The sequence below is a fragment of the Aulonocara stuartgranti genome (genome assembly GCF_965226115.1).
Source record: "Aulonocara stuartgranti genome assembly, chromosome: 22".
Taxonomy (NCBI): Eukaryota; Metazoa; Chordata; class Actinopteri; order Cichliformes; family Cichlidae; genus Aulonocara; species Aulonocara stuartgranti.
This window is the reverse complement of record NC_138957.1, coordinates 23656958-23677704: the sequence shown is the minus strand read 5'-3', so window position 1 is coordinate 23677704 and position 20747 is coordinate 23656958. Positions and strand designations below refer to the sequence as shown.

The 20747-nt window shown below is 41.1% G+C and overlaps 1 protein-coding gene across 2 annotated transcripts; it reads left to right on the top strand.

Annotated features, from left to right (window-relative positions):
- Window positions 1-11211: 11211 nt before the first annotated feature.
- LOC309698087 (uncharacterized protein) lies at window positions 11212-18414 on the top strand. 2 transcript variants are annotated; one of them, XM_082520360.1, is made up of 2 exons: window positions 11212-11319; window positions 14340-18414. In XM_082520360.1, exon 2 carries the CDS (start codon window positions 14380-14382, stop codon window positions 15784-15786), a length of 1407 nt encoding a protein of 468 aa, XP_082376486.1. In that variant the 5' UTR covers window positions 11212-11319; window positions 14340-14379; the 3' UTR covers window positions 15787-18414. The 2 variants fall into 2 exon arrangements, with proteins under 2 accessions (XP_082376486.1, XP_082376487.1); XM_082520361.1 differs by having other exon boundaries at window positions 11301-11384.
- Window positions 18415-20747: the final 2333 nt, after the last annotated feature.

The following is a 20747-nucleotide window of genomic DNA, read 5'->3' as shown; positions in this document are numbered from 1 at the left end:
TTGTTTCTTAATGGAAAGTACCAAGATGTTGTAAATTTGAAGATTCTATAGCAGTTGGTGTTAAATCTAAGCGATGGCTCCTCCAAATGGCCACACGCAACAGTGGAGCAAATTGCCAGATCTCAGAGGAGTAAGATAATGAAGCACATTTGCAGTCAGTCTGTCCTTGAATTCACGTGGCTCTCGTGTTGTGCTTGGTTGTACACAAGCAAACAATGAATAAAGGGTGAAAACGCTGCCCACTAACACATTTCTGACTGCCTGGCAACAAGACCGCCATGTCTTTTTCAGGAAATTACAAAAGACTTTAGATGCAACCCTGCACCCAAACAACCTATTCATTTAAGGATGGACAAGGCAATCTAAGACATGGCTTAAGTCTCCTAGTAGAAACACGGTTTAATGTCAATTTTAAAAATGAGCTAAAATGATGCAGGTAAAACACAGCTGGAATTTTATTTCTACGTAATTCTATTTGCACAGCTCTATGCTGCTGCTTTTTTTTTAGAGCATTGTAAAACGTAAGGAAACCTACAGGTTTTTTTTTTTAGGAGGGAGCCTTGGATGTAGAGTTTAACAAAGGCAGTTTTCTTCTCTGTGGAAATTGAGACGTGCAGGAATCAACTCCAGTGTTGGCTTAGGGCAGTTACTAAATGGGCTTCCATGCAGGAAGGAATTTGCTCCATTGGCCTACGTAAATCCCTGATGTCCTTGCCACCAATTGAGGTGACTGCTCTCATTGGTATCTATTCCAAAGGATACTGCTATTCAACTCAGGACCCACCCACTTAACATCTCCAGTCAATATTTGGCCCGTGGCTGCTTGATGTTGCTGAATGTCCTCAAATTTGTGGTATCCGGTCGTCACTGAGTTTCGTATGTGGGTGCTCCTTATCTCAGGCTCGGCAGCAATCACTGCTCATCTCAGTGCCAGGCCATTTCAGCTGATGGCTCAACTGATGCCCCTCTATTGTTTTGAGACTGCACATCTGCAAGTTGCTTTGCAGTCCACTTCCACTTTAGCTTCTCTTTTTCACCATCCTGTCTCCAACTTTATCTGTAGGCATCGATTCCTCCTCCTGTTCTATGCTGGGGTCTTGCTGCCTTCCCTGCCACCTGCTTTCCATGTTTGCACACTGAAGGGGCAAGGAAGTCCCACAACACACCCATGCTGCCAAATATAAATTACTACAGATGGAGATCAGTCTTTTATTGACTGCAGTTCTGAAAGATGCCTTTTAAAGTAAACTGAAGTACAATCTTTAACATAAGTAAAAGTGAAGAGCGGCTGAGATGAAGGCAGGTGATCTGCTATGACGATCTCTTATGGGACCAGGCAAAAGATTATATTTAACTGAAACAGCTGGCAATTTCCTTTTGACAATCAAGTCATACCCTTTTAGTCGAGCTCAACCTGTCTCTGTATTTCCTGTTTTTAACCCAGTTAACAAAACCGCTTGAATAACATCATTTTCTGCAGGAAACTTCAGTTTCAGCTTTTCCAACTGTTAAGTCTAATTGTTGAATGTTGCCATTGTGTTTCTTAAATTTGTACAGTCTTAGTTTAAGCAGTAGGATCAAAGCCATTCCTTTGATTCTGACCACCTCTCCAGCCACTCTGTGCTGGGGGAGGTTTTATTGTAGATACATCCTATCTGAAAGATCTGTTTCTTTTGATGTAAGCTTCCTGGGTTTATGACCCTTTGGTCAGCAGGAGGTCTCACACACACATTCTCACATAACACACACACACACACACACACACACACACACACACACACACACACACACACACACACACACTCAGTGTATACATTTACATACAGTGCCTTGTCTTTGTAACCAAAGGGGGGTTGCAAGGGGAGGTGCTTTGTAAACTATTGTTTGAAGTTTGTCAATAAAAGGCAGCGAGAGGAGGCCACCATTTTTTGGGGTTCTTTGTCGTGCTGGACACAGACGAGGCCTCCCTTGTGCAAGTAATGGATCGATCGACTGTCTTGTTTTCTTCATGATGAATAAGTCTCTAGAATTAGCGGGGTTTGTGGAAACACAGACCCAACATCAACGTTCCCCTTTGGTCTCTTGTCAATGATGCCCCAACTATGCAAATTTTATAGGCAAAATGCTTAAATATAATCGGGGGGTGCGCAATCTTATTGTGTGCATGTATATACTAAAGGCTTAAGAATGCTTATGGATTTATGTCTCGACATCCCACCATAGAAGTGAACAAAGAAACGTTCCTTCGATCAGCTTTGGAGGTCATATGTGATAACCTTCAAAGCTGATTGCAGTGCTGGAATACAAGTATGGCTTCAGCAACAATAAAAACAGCAGCACAGGATTATTAGACTTTAACCTCTGAGAAATGGTGGAATAGTGCTCTGTAGTGCTGAATTGAATCTTTGAGGATGTGGAAGATTCTAGCAGCTCCACTTGCAGAAGTAGGTCAGGCAGACGCCTACAGTGAGCAACTGCAGGTTAAGTGCTTGTCTTTGTATTCATAGATGGTGAAAGTCTGCCTCCACCTCTGGTGGGGGGAGGTGGTTGTCGACATACTGCGTCTACCCACAAGAGGGAGACAAGTCCACAAAAATGCAGAATGCGTTATTTCAATTCAACCACTTTGGTGTTAAACTTTGATCTTGTAATGAGACTGGGAGGGGAAAAAAACTTCAAGAAGCTTATTTGATTCCTCGCAATAGAGAAGTCACTAGAAATATTGTACAGTAAAACATTTGAAGCTTTGATGGCTTTGAGATCATAAATGAAGCAAAAGATGAGAAGACTGTGTGGAAGAAGACTCCAGTGCTAACCTGCTCCTGTGCTCTGCAGTGTGAGGTAGTTGGTTGTATGGTTTCGCATAATAAAAAGCCTGGAGATAACTGTACAACCTTCTAGCTTTCCCTGCGGAGTCACCCAGACTTCACCTGAATGCATCCACATCGTGCCTCTTGATGTGGTAAGTATGAAGAAGAGCACAAAAAATAAGTGACTTCCTTTTTTAAAGTGGTAATGAGTTTTCAGGGCTGTAGTTATATATTTATATTCAACACTTTCAACATTTTTAAAATCTCTTTCAAGGTCTTTTGGACGAAACTTCTGTTGGCTTTTCAGTCAACGACAAAAAGATGCACCAATGCTCCATGCTGTACAGATGGCGTCCGTTATCAGATCTAAAATAATTTCTCCTTCAGCAAATTCAATTTCACACCAATAATTATAATGAAACATGGAGGGGGGTGGAGGGAAAAAAAAAGCTACAAAACCGCTTTAAATCTAATACATCTGAAATACTAATTGGGTTTTGCTGTCGAGACCCACCTAATCCAGACATCAATATATCCACCTTGCTCTGCAGTGCTCTTTGGTTTATTTGGTGCAGTCCAACGGGGTATAGAGCAAACTATCAATAGCGGTTTGTTTCTGGGCTTTTGTTAGCACGCCATGCACAGGAACACAGAATATTTCCTGATGTCTTTGGGCTGGAATGTGAGGAGCCTAAAATGCAGGAAAAGTGGAAATTTAATATTTCGTTGAGAGTCAGAAACATTTTATGGTCTGGTAGTGACGATGTAATTCAAGTTTGCCTTAAGTCCCCTATTGTAACAGTTTGAGTATATGAACAGTTTGTGAATATGGCAGAGCTGTGGCTGTGTGTATCCGGCTGACACAAGTCTCCAAAATGAACTGTGCCCGCTGCTCTCTGTAGTCATGGTAGATAATGACAGTGTGCCCAGACGTTCCTATCAGCGTGTCCTCGAGCACAAGGCTGTATGTGAACTTGCTTACTGCCTCCGCCTCCTTCCTACTGCTCCCTCACACCCCCACCCCCTTCCCCCACCCTGCTCTGTCCCCCAGTGTGTCTGGCTAGTGGCTCAGACACCCAGTATCCGCATTGCGTTGCAGTGCTCAAACGAGGAAGGGGGGAGAGGAGGGGAAGAGCACATATCAGCAATCTCTGCCGATCGTTGCTCTTTTCTACGAGCACACAAAGAAACTACTCCCCAGCATCTTCTGACTCCAAATTCAGCTGTTTGCCACCTGCTGTTTTACAAAAAGGGCGGCTCAAGTCTCCATTTGTCTTTAATTTTTAGCACATTTCACACCGTGACTGTTTTCCCCGTTAACACATCTGTTTTCTGGTTACTTTATTAGTCTGCCACTTCAAATTCTCACTCGTTTTCTAATTTCGGAGATTCTTCTGTCAAAGGAGTTTACTGACACTTTTTTAATAATAATATTTATTATTATATGTATTCAGGAGTTGTGGAATAAAAGCTGCTGAATTAATGCGTAGATGGTTCAGGCAGGTTGTGTTGATGAAAGACTGAAGAAGAGAAGCAGCAGTTTTGTGGTCAGAGCGGCTGGGAGGTTAATCACCTTTGGGCTTGCTGTGGCTTTGATCCTCGCGCTGTGTAAAATCCACAGCCTTGGTCTGAGCTCCCTACGCTGCCTCTTCCACCCCCACACCTTCATTCCCCTCTATCCTGCACACACTCTGACATAGATGCATGCGTGCACGAGGACAAAAGTGCGCACACACCTCAAACACGCGCCCCTCCCTCTGAACACATTGACTCTCTTCCAGATGCACCGAGCACAGCAGCCCAAGTTCAAACGCACACGAAGTTAGACACCCACGTAGAGACACACTGCATCATGTGAACGTAGAGTTGGGGTTTTTTTGGGGGGAGGGGGGTTGTTGTTTGTTTTTTGTTGTTGTTTTTTTTCCCTTTTCAGGCGAGACGGGACGTCAGGCCTGGAAAGAAATGAAAGGGGGGGTTGGATAGCGAAGCAAGGGTGCAGAGATGAGGAGGGAAGGATGAAAATGAGGGGTAGGGCTGAGATGAAGCAGGGGGAGGCGGGGACAGAGTGATAGAGGGTGTTCAAGCAGGAGAAGAGAGCGATAGCTGGAGATACTGCATGCTTGCATAAGTGTCTGCCTGTGTGTGTGTGAGAGAGTGAATGTTTGTATGTAGGTGACACAGATTTATGAAGGGGAGGGGGTGGGGGGTCATAGCGCTGTTGGTGGTTACTGGGTGGTGGTGGTGGTGGGAAGTGGGGTTATTGGTACAGCACCAGATAATGGAATCAATGCAATCGTCTGTTTTTTACTGTGGTGTACCTGCCTCATAGTCTGTTCGGACTCTAATCGCCTGGAGAATTAATGATGTGACTTGGCAGAGGGAAACGGGTACAGAGCAGAGCCAGGGACAGCGCCTGAGAGAGGGATAGAGGAAGAGGAGAGACAAAAAAAGAGCAGAGCGAGAGATGGAGGGGTAGCGAGAGGGGAATAGCTTTTCTGTTCGCCGTCGCCGCTGTGTACTGCACTCAGAGGAAAAGGAAGACTGAAGATGAGGCAGGATAGGTTTTATCAAGCGCTGTTCTTTACCGCTGGATTAATTGGCTTTTTTTTTTCTGTAAGAAGCAAGAATGGATCAATAACTCATCGTAAGAGTGTGTGCGCTTATACCTGTTCTGTGTACATGCACTTGTTGTATGCGTGTTCACAGGGAATGAGTGTGTTCATGTAGGGACCACCAGGCAAACAAATGGTGAGTTCGAAATGACTCAAGCGGGCCGTCTAACAAATCGAGCGATTTGACTGACCACATCCACCCGCCATATTCCTTCATTATGTCCACCTTCATGTTCATTCTGTTATAGGGTCTTTTTTTTTTCTTTTTTCCTCGAATATTTCACTTCATTTCCCCTCCAGCCTCTGGTTCACATCCTCCGCTCTTTGTCTGTCATGCGATGTTTGAGAGCAGCAGAGAAGCTCATAAAACTGGGGCAGAGGAAAATATCTCCAAGCACAGAGACAAAGAGGAAATGGGGAGAGGCAGTGTAAACTCTCACACAGACTGCAAAAAGGCTTTATATTGTGAGCACCTCACTGTCGCATGTTTGTCTGCATGCGTGCACCTGTCCACAGGCTGGTTTTTGGTATATTAAGGACATGCTCTGGATTTTTGGCAGGTGACAGCTTAGTCATCTGGACACAACATGCGTGTGATGCAAATGGAGCTTCTCAGCTGTGCATGAGTTGTTTGAACTCTGCCCGATTCTTTCTGCCGTGTCAGGCTTGTGTGACTTTTTGTCTGGCTAAGAGTAAATCAGTGCTACTCCCTCAAGGCTGAACATCTTTGTCATGGGGGAGTGATTGCATAATCCTGTGAGATCACGAGGCCTGTAGGAAATGTAAGACGACAGTGTCTGCGGTTGCAGGCACAGCTGTCCGTGGATGTTACATATATGTGCACAAAGATTCGTTGCGTGTGTGAAATGCACGACCGCTCTAGAGTTTAACTCGTCCGTATAAGGCCTGACTTGTACGATAAATTTGCGGGTTTTTCTTTGCGTACTTGTCTACTAATGCTGTCTGCCAGCAGGGGGCGTTTTTATTTCAACGACTTGCTGCACAGACCTGCACTGAATAGCAGGCGCTGGCTACATCAGGAGGAAAAGCAGCCAGACGGGGCCCTGAAAACAAAATGTAGACGTGTAACATTCCGATAACGGATGTTTATATGCGGACTCGTGTCCTAATCAAATCCGTCTCTCTTCACAGGATTTGATCCAGTTCTGTCGGACGAGACGATCGGACTGCATCGGAATCGGTAACCAACAATGGTAACGTCTCATGTGACGCATCAATTGTCATTTTAAAGTATTTTTTTTCTTTCCCCGTAATGTAAGATGGCATGTATCTAACATAATTGCATAATAGTGGCGTAAACATGACATGCTTATGAATTAACCACAAAAAGATGGCACACGTCACTGCAGTCCATTACGTAGAATTGACGGACACCTGACTGCGAGCAGCTCTCGGTGTGCTTCGTTGTCCCTGAGACCCTTAACCTGTGATGATATGAAAGGTCACAGGTGAGGTCCTTGGGAACAAAGCTGCATGCATTTGCTTCTGGATGCCAAAAACAATGTTCTTTAATAAAGACCAGCAAAAGTAAAAGCTCCAGAGTGTGCAGAATGATCTCCAGAGAGTTTCCTAACCTTCCCACTCATCCTGGAAAAGCTGAGAAGAGACAGCATGGTTCTCTCCAGGGGGCAGAACCTTTTGGCCGGCTTTGTGCTCTGAGTATCAGCCATCTTTTAATAAAGACAGCCAATGGTCGTGACCCCGATATGATTCGCACAGGACTTCTTTAACTCCAGAGATGGAAAACTACAACATTGGAACCTTTAGGGAGAGTTTTAAGCTCCTCATGGCAGCTGAAAATTTGTGCGAGTTCCCTTTTAACACATTCCTGAAAACGATAGGGAATTATTCATGTTTCTTTTCTACACTTTAAGACTAAATTAGCTCTTTAGGTTAACAGAAAACTGGCAAATTTTAAGTTAGATGTTGGTACATCCAGTATTTTTATGGATGTGATGTGTTATTGTATTTAAATGCCTTGTGAATCCAATAAATATAAGAGCACTTGAAAGCATTTCAAACTAATAAGCTGTGTTCCTTTATCTTGTGGGATACTTTTTCAACATTTCATACCTGTGTAAGAAAGATCGACATGTGACTCAAGGCTTCTGCAGATAATGCAAGTAAAACTTTCCAGGTGACTAAAAATGAAAGCGATGCAGCCTTCTTTCAGCCTCTGACGCTCAGCCAGGGTGGCTCTGTGTTCCCTGGCTCGCAGCCCTCCATGTGTTTGTGCATCCCAGGACAGTTGACATTGATTGTGCAGGAGACAGACTGAGACACATTAGTACGCAGCTCGCTCCTGCTGCTGAAAAACGCATTAACTGGCTGCATTGGGAGCCCTGTCTGGTAACCATGGCAAAGCACACAGGCGGGGAGGAGGAGGAGGGCTGAGACGGGGCAGTGGGTTCACCGTGCAGCCTCCCAGGGGTTGTCTTTCTCAAACGCGCCTTTCCTTTCCTCGGGCCACGTCTGTCATTTTCTCTCAGCCTCTCTCCCTCTTTTGAACTGACAGCTCCCCTCCTCACACATAAACATATTTGCATATTTCTTTTTCTCCTCACATTCTTCTGATTGATGGTGACCTCACCGATCTGCCCTTACTTCATACTCCACCCCCTTATCCAACTTCCCAGCACAACATAATCTGCCTCCAATTTACTTTTTTTCCCCACCAAATGCCTTTTTCTTTGTCTATGTGGTTCCTGCTCGTAGAACAATTACCCCCCCCCCCCCCCCCCTTCCTCTCATTTTCGACCAAAGTAGCTGATCATTGTCCATGTAGCAGGTAACTTTTCTGTTCTGCTTCAGCTCTAACACTTCTTCCTGCATGGGATCAAAGTTTATCTAAAGTGAGTCACACCCTCCTCAAATCACAGTTCAGCCTTTCTTTTGTGGGCCTTGATTCTTTTTGTGGAGACTTCTGTAAGTACATAAAGAGTCCACTTTGTTACTTCTGAATAAAACTTTGTACATTTAAGAGGAGTCTTTTCTTTATTTCATACACGCGTGAGCGCTTCTATAAGAGCAGCGGTTTTATTGTTCTGGAGCATGCAGGTGAGTGTTAACATGCCCTATTCTTTCCAGGAGTGGGCATCTTAGCAAATTTACCTCGAGGTTAGACAGCAAAGCTTTGAAATGTAGCGTGCTGGGGTTTCTGTGTGAAGTGTTTGTTTTATATTTTTTCTTTTGAAGACTACAGGCCACTGCATGTTAAAGTTCATAACAGCTCGCTTGCAAAAGGACCGACTTGTTTGGAAATGCTTCAAGAGACTTCTCTCTAAAAAGAACATGGCAGCATGGCTTGAACAAACCACCCGACCTCTGGAGCAATGTCCTTTGGCCAGATGAGACCAAAGTAGAGATGTTTGTCCATGAAGAACAGAGAGAACCATACGTGGCATATCAACTCACCACCTCATACCAGCTGTCAAGCACAGTGGTGGAGGGGTCGTGATTTTAGCTTGTTTTGCAGCAACAGGACATGTGCACGTTGCAGTCACTGAGTCGGCCATGCACTCAGATGGCTTCACATCGTCTATAAACAGCTAAAAGATGACTGAAATTGGTTCATTTAATATGATAATGTTCCCAAGAACTGGAGCAAATCTACAGAATGCCTAAAAAAGAAAATCAAGGTGTTGCAATCCAAAGTAAAGTAATGCAAAGAGTAAAAAATAAAATGTGAGACTAACTCTTTTAGCTGAAGAAGCTTGTAAAGCTACAGAGTCCTGGTTTAAAAAAAAAAAACTTGGTACAAGAAATTAAAAATTTTGTGCAAACTGAAAACATTTAGATATCATTGTGTTGTTGAATAAAGTGTCAAACGTTAAGCTCCAGTGAAAAGGTGTTTTATTATAGGGATCTTGTTTTGAGGCACAAAAAATAAAGGACTTTGTTCTAAACCTCTTACTCGAGTTGCTGGATGCAGAGATTTTGCTACATTGATTAAATGCATTGCACATGCTTAATGCTTGGCACGATGAATAATAGTAAGTGACTTGTCTTACACTATAATATGTGAAAGCATTTTAGTCCTTCTTTAACATGTTTTATGCCTGTGTGCACCATTACCAGCTAACATTTTCTAAAATCTGCAAATGAGCCTCTGGAGGGCAGAGCTGAGTTAGTCACTCTTCACCTTCATCTGGTGAAGTACTCTTATACTTTAATTAAAACTGAGACAACACACTCGTACCCATCATTTACTAATGAAGATAATGAAAACAGCACTTGTGAATATTTATGAAATGTATAGAACTAAAATATGAAAAGCAAAACTAGGCTTTAAATAAAGTAGCCCTTCTTTATACTTTAGTCACGGGGAAAAAACAACTTGGTTAACTGGTACGAAAAAATAAAAAAAAACATAGACTTCGAAAGGGTGAAAAATAGGGTTTAGACAACTGACAAGACGAAAGTTTTATTTTTATGGAAATACTTTCTGAATCTTCCCACCTATGCTAAACTAACAGTGAAACTAAAACTTCAACAATAGGGATGAGATAGCGTATTGAATATTTATGTGGTGATGCATTAAAAAATAATTGTGTGTAATGTAAAAAGCAATACTTCTGGAAATATGAAATATGGTGGTTAAATAATTGTAGAAGTTATATATAAAATGTATTTAAGTACAACATGAATCTGTGTGTTAGGCATATTTATTTATAGCATATATTATATTTTAGATTGTATAATTAAAACCGAGATAAAATATGGGTTAGGAATTCATAAGCATTTGTTTTCGCCGCCTCCTTTTCAAACAGCAAATGTCAACATTTTTATTTTTTCCACGTGAAAATGATGACTTTGATTTCACGTTTAATGTATGAACACTTGTTTTTTGTTTGAGATAAAGACTTGATTGATTGAGCACTGTCAGAGTTGGCTCGTCTTTGGCACCACAAATGTAAACCTGGGGATGCTTCCTGCAGCATCAGTTATGACACTCTCACCTCCTGTGTCACTTCACACTATATTTTCCAATGTGCCAAACTGAAATATGACTCTAACAAAAGAGACAAAACCTCCTGAGAATCACCTTCTGCCAGCTTCACCCGGTTATAGGTAGTTTCTCAATATTTCCACTGTTTCACTTTCTTTTCTTCATGTTAGTTTCCATCATATTTGGCCAGAATCTTCACAGCTTATCCCTTTGTGGTGATTTTCATATTTCCACAGATAAACCTGCACTAGACATTGATAAAGGGCTTCCCTTATGCAAGGGGAAAAAACCAAAAGCCAGGCAGAGCTAAGTCATAATTTCAAGCTAAAAGATTTGACTTAATAGCTTGAAATTTCCAGTTATTTTCTCTGAAGTGTGGGTTAATAACTTGTTAATAAATAACGTAAAAAAAATCAACTTTTTGAGATAATCAAAAAATTTTGACTTACACATAAAAATATTGTTTTCAGTGGTTAAAAATTCCCTGCTGCTATCTTTACATCAATTTTAAATTTTGGCAAGCATACAATAAAAATTCTTTATTTTTACTGTCTATGTACTTCATCCATATATAAGGTAAAATTAAAATAAAACATATCTTTTTTATTGTCTGTGTAATTTATCCATATATGAAATTAAGTGCATGATAAGATACAATATAAACCTTTTATACTGTCTATGGATTTTACTCAATTATTAATGTTAAATAAAAGACAGACTTTAAGATAATGTATATCTTGCAGTAACACCAAAATCAAATCAAAAAGTGGGATCCTGGTCCCCCTAGGGCCCTAGGAATTGCTGGGGCGGAACTGAAATTCTCCGCTGTAGTTTCCTCCGGAGCCGCGTGGATGTCACGTACGGCCGGAAGCGGTCGCAAATTTGAACAGCCATCACAGCAACAATAAACGCGCACTTTCACTTTACGGTATGTCTGCTGAATCAATATTTTATGAAAAATTAAACTAAAATCATACAGGATATTTATGTAAGGTGAGTTACGCAGCCCGTTGACGGCATTGTTTTGTGCGCTTCACAGCGTTAGCTACTCTTTTCAGCACCGTCGATTTTGAAACAGGCTATTACCTGAAAAACAGTCTGCTCCACAGTCATAGCTTCTGCTAAAGGCCCTTAAATGCAATTAAATGTATTGCCCTGTAGTTATTGCTGAGAATGCACGGGGTCTGTGTGATTTTTTTCGATAAGTTGCACAAGTTTTAATCTGTAAAAATTGCACCATTAAAGCACAAAATAACAGATTTTTGCATGCAGGGATATTAATTGTGCACGTCATTAGTGGGACACCTCAACACCAGCAGACCACGGCTACACTTTCCCGCCGTTGCAAGGTTGTAACCCAGAAAATAGACGTAGCCGTGCAGACCCCATCTCCTAAATAAGACGCTGAGCATGGCATCCTATTTTCCCCGTCAGTCCACCTTAAAAGTGCTAAATCGCCTGCAGAGGGACTCGTTTAGTCATTTTAAATTGATGCACGAGTTAAGTGAATCTATTCAAATTCACTGTAATGATTACTTTAGTTGGCTTTTTTCGTTATTAAAAATATAAATCATTTTAAATAATTTTTCTGTATTTTTAAGCTATTAAGTTTTTATGGTCTAAGCTGGATTTTTCAGGGGTTGCAAATAGACAAGCCTTTTTAAAATCTAACATTTTAGTTAATCCTAGTTTATGCTACTTCCTGTGTTTTTGTTTGATCGTTGATAATAAAACATTTATCACAGTCCTGGAGATTTTCCTTGGTTGGAAGCTCCAAACCTCTTTGGTGCGCACTTTTTTTTCTTTTTCACTTTCTGTTTCTTCTTTATTTGGATCTTTGTCTTGTGGGCCGAATGTGTAAACCACTACGCTGTTTTTATTCTAAGCCCAGTAGAAGATATGGCAGGAGACGTTAGAGGCCACCTTTGTTCAGAATTTTTCTTGTTATCACAAGCTGGTTTAACTCACATTTATTGATAGGCTGCTTATTTGTATTTCTATTAATTTGTTGGAGTTCTGAGGACTTTCAGCCTGTGGTCTCGTGGTGGTTGTTATTTAAGACTCAGACTAAAAGGAATGTCATTCTCTGCTCATATTATTCAAATCCATGTCCATCAACTATGCAGTCATATAGTTATTACATAATGTTACATATAATTAAGTAATTACATGGTTATATATTATTCGTGTTTTTGAGTTAGTACATGGTAAATGCGAGAGGACCCAAAATGGAGCCTTGGGGAACTCCAAGAAAGTTTTGTAGACTTAAACATGTCATTTCTGATCAGCATGTGTAGTAATACATAGGGTGGCTGTAGCTCAGGTAGCAGAGCAGGTCAGCCACTAATCAGAAGGTCGGTGGTTCTCAATATCAGCTGGAAGAGGATGCCGTTAAGACAGCCCTATTATTTTTTCCCGTTGACTGCTTCTTTTAGTTTCAACCAACACAATTAGCAAACTTACTCATGGGCAAATACATCAATAAATCGTTCCTGTAAAAACGACCATTGAAAGGCTCAGCCTATTGTCCATGGTTGATAAATACGTCCAATCTTAATACATTGCAGGTGTAGAGCATTAAGATCCAATAAAAACACAACTGTGACTCTGACAACCTCACATCACTTAGACTGCTCTCATTAAAATGGGAAAAGTCCTGACTGAAAGGCATCGGAACTGCTGTTTTACAGGGATAAGGACTTTGATGGTTAGCTGAGGCAAATAGAATCGGCCAGTTTTGCCCTGTAAATGTGTTAAATCTGTATAAATGTGCAAATCTGGGTGGTCTCTAAGATCTCTGTAATTTGATGATTATGATGATTAAAGAGGACCTCAACAGTCTTCAGTATTAACCTATCACAGTATGTAAAGTTTTGATGAAAACATGCCCCCCTGACTCAACATGAAAATGACTGAATACTGCCCTCTATAGGTGTTATGCCCCTTTTAAGGTGGACTTGAAAATCCCCATAAGAAGCCAGTGTCAGAGCAGTGTGAGTTAAATAACAAAAATTAAGCAAACTACATTATTAGCTTCATAATGATATTATGAAAATATAATCAATGTTCATATATGCTGTCTTACAATGCAGACCAAATTTCTTTGTGTAATCATAAGTTATATGAGTATAATCACGCTTTTCGGTGATGATGGGAAATGTTTTGAAGCTACGATGTAAATTTAAAAAAAATAATAAAAGGCCCAGTACTTATTAAACGTAAGTAATGTGCAGTTTTATGAACAGAGTCAGCATTTTTATTGCTTTTGTCACATGTGTCAGTACAAGAAGTAATCGTAAAAGTAGCCAGTAACTCATAATAGCTGAATTTCAGCTTGAGAGGTTATCAGCCATTGACAAGAAAGGCATTTATTTACATTTATATCTATAACTGCATTTTAAGAGCTTAAGGTAGGCCCACTTGTCAGGGACACAAATTTTTAATATTAATTTCATCTATACATCAATTTTATCTGCTGCTTATCCAGTTCAGAATAATGGGGGTGGAGCCTATATGCAGGCTTCACAGTGGACACAGGGTTGTCATAGCGATAGGCATAACCATTAACACCTATTGTCAATTTAGCATCACTAACTGACAAACAAACATGTCCTTGGACTGTGGGAGTAAGCTGGAGTACTTGGAGAGAACCCGTGTAGGTACAGGGAGAACAGGCAAACTCCACACAGAAAGGCCTCAGCTGACTTAAGTCACTCCACCTCTGAGACATTTACTATGGATTTATCCCTCCAAAAAATTGATTTGAAAAATTAAAAGATTAAATAGTGGTAGGGGTTATCATCTTCCATACACAATCTGTGGTCTGTCTGGACTCCACGTACCTACACGTAGTTATTATGTTATTACGTCCAGTTATGTAATGAATCATAATGAGTAAAATGAAAACAATATTAAATAATAACTGTAATTTCTTTGTTAAATATGCAGGTGCACACCAACAGAAGTAGTCCACGCTGAAGCCGGCAGTATGGAAGAAGAAATTAAAGAACAAGGAGATCCTGTGAGCAATGAAAGGCAGGCCAGTGTAGGCAATCCAGTGAAGAGGGGAAGAGGGAGGCCGCAAGGCTCCAAGAAGCTGAACGTTTCCAACAGCGAGTCCACACAACCACAGAGGGGAAGAGGGCGTCCGAAGCTCTCTGGCACAAAACAGACAGAGCAGCGGGGCTCAGGAGATGACCATGCTGACAGTTTGGTCCAAATTCACAGGGGTCGAGGCCGGCCCAAAGGGTCCAAGAGTCAGGCCAGCGATGAAGACAGGACAGAGCATTCTCCTAAGAAAAGAGGCAGGCCACGAAAGTCTGTAACAGATGAGGAGGCTCCTGCTGAGGACTTACCGAACGGTGGCTCAGATACGCAAAAAAGGGGACGTCCAAAAGGATCGGTAAAGCGCAAGTCAGAGAGTTTAACAAGTGGGGAAGATGATGAAGGCAGCTCTGTAACGCCCAGGAAAAGAGGTCGACCGAAGGGCTCGCTTAATAAGAAATCAAGGCTGGAGAGCGAGCTTGGCATTGTGGGGATCTTAGATCTAAATGAGAGCCTAAACTCGGACAGAAGAGGACGACTCAGGAAAGCGGTGGTGAATAACACCTCGGCAGATATGTCGAATGGCATCTCAAATACGCCTCAGAGAGGAAGGGGAAGGCCAAGAAAAAGTATTGAACAAAATAAACTGGGCACAGATGGCTCCCAGCCTGTAAAGAGGGGGCGAGGCCGGCCTAAAGGGTCTTTAAACAAGAAACCCCCAGCATATAGGGTCCATGGTAAAGTGGGCCGGCCTCGGAAAGTACACATCCTGCCTGTGAGTGGAAGAAAACGTGGTCAACCGCGACAAAAGCCACCAAACAAAAGGGGGAGGCCGAGGAAGTACCCCCTGCCATCGCCTGAGGAGAAGAAAAAGCCAAAAGTGTGGAAGCCGCTGGGAAGACCGAGGAAATACCCTCGTGTGGATCCCCCAGAGGGATCTCTGCCCCCCCCTCGCAGAGCCCGTGGTCGGCCTCGCAAGTCAGAATCTAAGAAAGGCGCTCATTTACGCAAGAGTCTGCCTGCCGCTCCATTCACACCGCAAGACCCCATCGATGAACCTGCGAGAAAAAGGGGCCGTCCTCCAAGTACTGCAAAAAGCCAAGGCGAGGTCCCGCGGAAAAGGGGTCGCCCTAAAGGTTCGGTCAACAAAAATAAATCGAGAAGCGAAACCTTCCCCAACCACTCGAAAGCGTTGAGCGGTTCGCCTGCGGTTAGGATGGAAAGTGAAGCGGAGCTGGCAGAGGAGGAGATGGAGCACAACACGGAGACGCTGGCCATCGAGCACGCAAGCGATGAAGAAGCAACTCTGATTGATCAGGATGTAAACTTCGATGTTAGCAGCCAGGCTTGATGAGCGATCCTGGTGTGACCAAAAAGAAATGTTGCTGTAGTAATTGCTGTTTAAAACATAGGATCCATTCATATAGACAGAAACATGTTTTTAACATTTTGCCATCAGCTAGGCTAGATATCCAGCAGCTCCTCTGTTTTTCTGACTAACGTGTCCATCTTGTTTTTATCGTGCTACTTTTTTTTTTCTTCAATACCTTTATTTCCGTCATCCAAGTAAACAAAAGTACTAATAATCTTTTACTAAAGCCGACATGTGGAAGTGATTTTTATAGACCGATTGTTCCAGTTTACATTCAGCTTTCAGATGTAGTGTTTGTTTTGTTGTTACTGGGGAATAACCTAGAGGCAGGATGAAAGTCCAAATAAATGTTAGGACGATGAAAGGGAGGAGAAGAAGAACTATAAACAGCTTTTGTACGACAATGCAGTCTCTCATTAAGCCTTTCATCCTAAAGAAAAGAAATGTTTTCAAGGGATTTGTTTTCCATATTTATGCCATAAACTGACACAAAAATGCAGAGCTAAGCGTGCTCGCTCACACCTCTTACACTGATACTGCTCTGCTGTCCAAGTCCCACAAATGACTGACCAAGTGTGATTGTAAGACGGGCAAATTTTAGTTTGTTTCCCCAAATCTCATTTAACTGGATAAATGTATGCAGTAAGATCAATATAAATCTGATAACAGTGAGCTATTTGCCAAACATTTTAAACTTATTTATATACATATTTTCCCCCCTATTGTGTGCTTGAAGTTGCTGTGACGGATATTTTTGTAAAAAGCAGTTTGAAGATGTGAAAACAGAAATGTTTATAGGTGAAAAATCACCTGAATCTGCAGCCGTACTCGACTTATAAAGTCTTGTGTTTAACCAATGTTGTTGACTTTGGCCCAGTCTCACTGCCTGCACCAACGTTACCAACTAACTTAATGCAAAGATGGGTGACAAATTAAAGACGAGACCCACACAAAGGGTGATGGGACCAGTAGACTCAAAACCAGTAGGTCCTGGGTATGAGTCCATCATCTGGCTGGGTTTACATGTTCTCCCAGAGTACTCGTGTTTCTTCCCACAGTCCAAGCTGAGTCTTTTGTCCACATACAAAAGGCGTGTCAGCTCCCTGAAAACAGGTTTTAAAAAACCTTCCGGGTAAATTTTCATGACTTCATGTGGAAAACTTTTTTTTTCTTGCAAATTCAAAGGTGTTGCACCCTTATCACCTGTTTTGTTTTGTTTTTTTTGTGCTCCATGTTATTATTTGCTCAGGATGGTTATTAGCCAACATTTCCATACGTTTGTGGTTGTATTTCCACCTGTGGGGATGTTGTTAGCAGATTATACAACAATCTTTTAAAGGGTCTGCACTTAATTTCTGCTCAAGGTCAGCGTGTCATTTCACGCTCATCTGTGAGCTACTGTGTCATGATGTTTTTAAACGATGCTCGTGTGGATGGGATTTAAAACAAAAAAACGGAAAGTTCCTGGTTTAAAAAAGTATCCGAGTACCTCTGGACATAGCAATAGCGCACATCTGTGAAAACACTTGTTTCTGCACTTTATTTAGGTTTTTTTCCTTTAATTTGTCACCCAGTCACTTGTAGCAGCTAACAGGTAAAAGAAAGCATGTCATGGGTTTATATTTGCAAGGTGGTTCTAAATCCAGCTCAGAATGTGCTTGATGATTAAAAGTTATTTGGTAATGAGTTTAAATTAAAATGATCTTTTTTACTTTTTTGTCCTTTTTTTGGTCAAACCTATGAGCTGTAGCAGGTTTCAGCCACACTGTCTTGTACTCTATATGAAATTATTCAAACAGAAATGCTTAATAAAGCAGAAACTATTTGGTAAGATTGAATTATTAGCCATTTGTCTCATTGCAACAAAGCAAATGTTGATGTTGTTTTAAAGATTTCTTTATTTTCTTGTTATTTATTTTAAGTTTTATTAAACCAAGAAAACCTTACTGAAAAGTTCTCAAACATGGCCCTGTGTATCCGAGAGGAGAGTTTACAGCCTCTGGAGGTTACTAACGTTTGAAATGATGTCATGATTTGTCCTCTACGCAGGTCCACGGTCGACGGTAGCTTCATCTTTCTTTTGCCTTAATCGCTAAAGCTTTGAATGTACCATCCCGTGCATTCCTCCTCTACATGTACCATTTTAAGCCTTTTTTACTTTCCTCTTGTTGCAGATATCATTTCACTAATTTTTCAAAATGTTAGTGTAGCTGTGAAGCCTTTCGTTTGTTTGTTTAATCTTTGTAACTGTTGTGAGATCAAAATCCAGCTGTTGGGTTGGTTTCACGAACACTGCCTGACTTATTTTGGACGACCTTGTATAAAGCTGTGTGACATGTACGCCGTTCATACTGATTCTGTTTGGGTCAAATAAGAATTTAAGTTTCTAAATGCTGGATTGTGCTTTTCGTGAACGAAGGAGGTTAAAAAAAAAGGAAAAAAGACACATCCCAGTAATATTTGACCTGCCTTTGTGAAGTCGAATCATTTCAAGTGGAAATTTGCATTTTGTGTGTGTGTGTGTGTTTTAAACAAGAAGCCAATAATTTGTGAGATTATGGTCGAGTTTAAAATAAAAATGTTGATCTTGCCGTTTTATTTCCCAAAGCGTGGTGTGATGTTTTGGTCTGTTTTCTGTCCATCAGCATTATTTTATTTATTTATTTATTTTGGGGCTGTTCATCGCCTTCAGACAGTTTACGTGACTAAAGGAAGATTCATCAGTTATCTGTTCATTACAAAATGCTGCTGCTCCACTCTCACCAGTCCTGTTTATGACTGCACTGGTGCACTATGCACCCGAGTCATGCCGGAGCAAAGGTAGTATGTGTAGTGACAGATGAGTCATTCCAAACTATGGAAGCAATACCAGCAGACATTAGAATATTCAGCTTGGCACAAAGCAATGGGCGCTACATTTAAAGGGACAGTTTACTAAGAAAAAATATCAGCGAGCTTATTTTGATCTGTTTGTTGTAGCAATTAGTTTCCCCCTACCGAACTACACCTGCAAACTATATACACGGGATGTAAAAATTAATGGTCTTCCCCCTTGCTGAGCTCTTTTGTTAGCCAGCTGTCAGCAGATGTAGACAGAAAGAAAATAGTTCCTGCGTGAAACTGACAACAACAAGGCTTTGAATGTTTTGGGGGAAGGAACGCTTCCTGGATGCAAATTGTTTTGCTTCATCTCTGAAAGGGAAGATCTCCATGGCGCTTTTATTATTTTTGTGTTTGACCTTAAAAATCACAACTTTTAAACAAGTTGGGAAGCTGTGTAAATGTAAATACAAACAGAATGGTTTGGTAATCTCATAAACTCATATTTTGTTCACCAGAAAACAAGAAATGTTTAAACTAAGAAAATTTACCTTTTTAAGAAAACATGAGGTAGTTTTGAGGTAATCTCAAAAAATTGGCCCACGGCTTTTTTTTTTTTTTTTTTTTACCACTTTGTAGCATCCTCTCTTCTTTTAACTACAGTCTGTAAAAACCTGGGAACTGACTGATTGGTGTAGGAGTCTAGAAACTCGACTGTCCTGGGTCTTCTTTGTTGTATTTCTTATTTCATGGTGTGTCAAATGTTTCCAGTTGGTGAAGGTGAAAGGTCTGGACTGCAGGCTTCTACTATAAAGCTATGCTGTTAAAATAGATGCAGTATGAGGTTTATACAATCAGAAATGCAGCTTTTGAACTAAACACTGATTCATGTTTTCTGAAAAGGAATCCAAAATTTCGACTCTCCCGACCACAGAACAGACCAGTTTGCCTCAGTCTAGTTTAAATTATCTTTGGCTCACAGAAGACGACAGCATTTCTGGATCATGTTCATATTTGGCTTCTTCTTTGCACGATGGAGCTATAACCTGCATTTGTAGATGGTGAGGAGAACTGAGTTCACAGACATGCCTGCTTTTTAATGCAATACCGCCCAACGGCCTGAATATTATAGACATCCTAAGCTGATTTTCAGCCTTGTGCACACAGAGACTTTTTGTGCTATTATGTCTTTACAGTTTTACACTGGGGGACATTATTCTAACTTGTAGGTGCAGTTTAGTGCAGACTGGTGAAACTCTGCCCATCTATACTTCTGAGAAACTGCCTCTCTCAGCAGAGGCGGAGCCAGACATTTGAAACACCCGGGGCTTAGCCCTAAAGGGTAGTATGCATGTGGGATTTTTTTTTTTTTTTTGGGGGGGGGGGGGCTTAGAAATGACTGAAAGATTAATTGGCTCTGTTTTGAGTTTTGTTCAAAAAAGAATGACTTCATATAGGGAAAAATATATATCACACATGCAGGACACCTTAAACTAGTTTTTTAATAAAGCAGCGAGGCAGAACGAAGTCGGGGCTGTATCAAGACACGAGGACTAACCCCAATTCAACCAGACGCAGAACTGATCCAGAATTAAAACAGGACTGCAACAGTTCAAAATCAGCACTACTTAGGATTTAACCAAGACAGAACCAGAATCAGAACTAGATGATAGTAGCACTAAAAATCATCATAGACCTGCACTACACTTATTTTTTTAAATCTACCAAAGTCCACTATTTAGATTGAGAAAAGTTTATATAATTATTTAGCCTTGTTGTGCAAACAAGCCTGCATAACTTAATAAATATAGAATTTGAAAAATAACAAACCTAAAAAGAAACACTAGGTACGAGATACATGAGGACCTATGATACGGTGATACTTTTGCTAAACAACCATTTGACTAACATGTGTGTCTCACCTGCTCTTGTTCCACCTCTGTTCTGTCCTCATTCTCCATCTCCCTCTCTGTTCCTCTCTCTCTCTCTTTGTGCTGACAATCATCAAATAGACAGTTGAAACCAGATATTTACAAACTCTTCAGATCAAAACACAAACACTTTTTTAATTGTAACATCAAATCAGACTAAATGTTTATTTTTTTTAGATTGATAAATGT

Bases quoted from the DNA above. Each gene is read 5' to 3' on its own strand.
- LOC309698087 (XM_082520360.1), top strand. From the start codon at position 14,380: ATGGAAGAAGAAATTAAAGAACAAGGAGATCCTGTGAGCAATGAAAGG.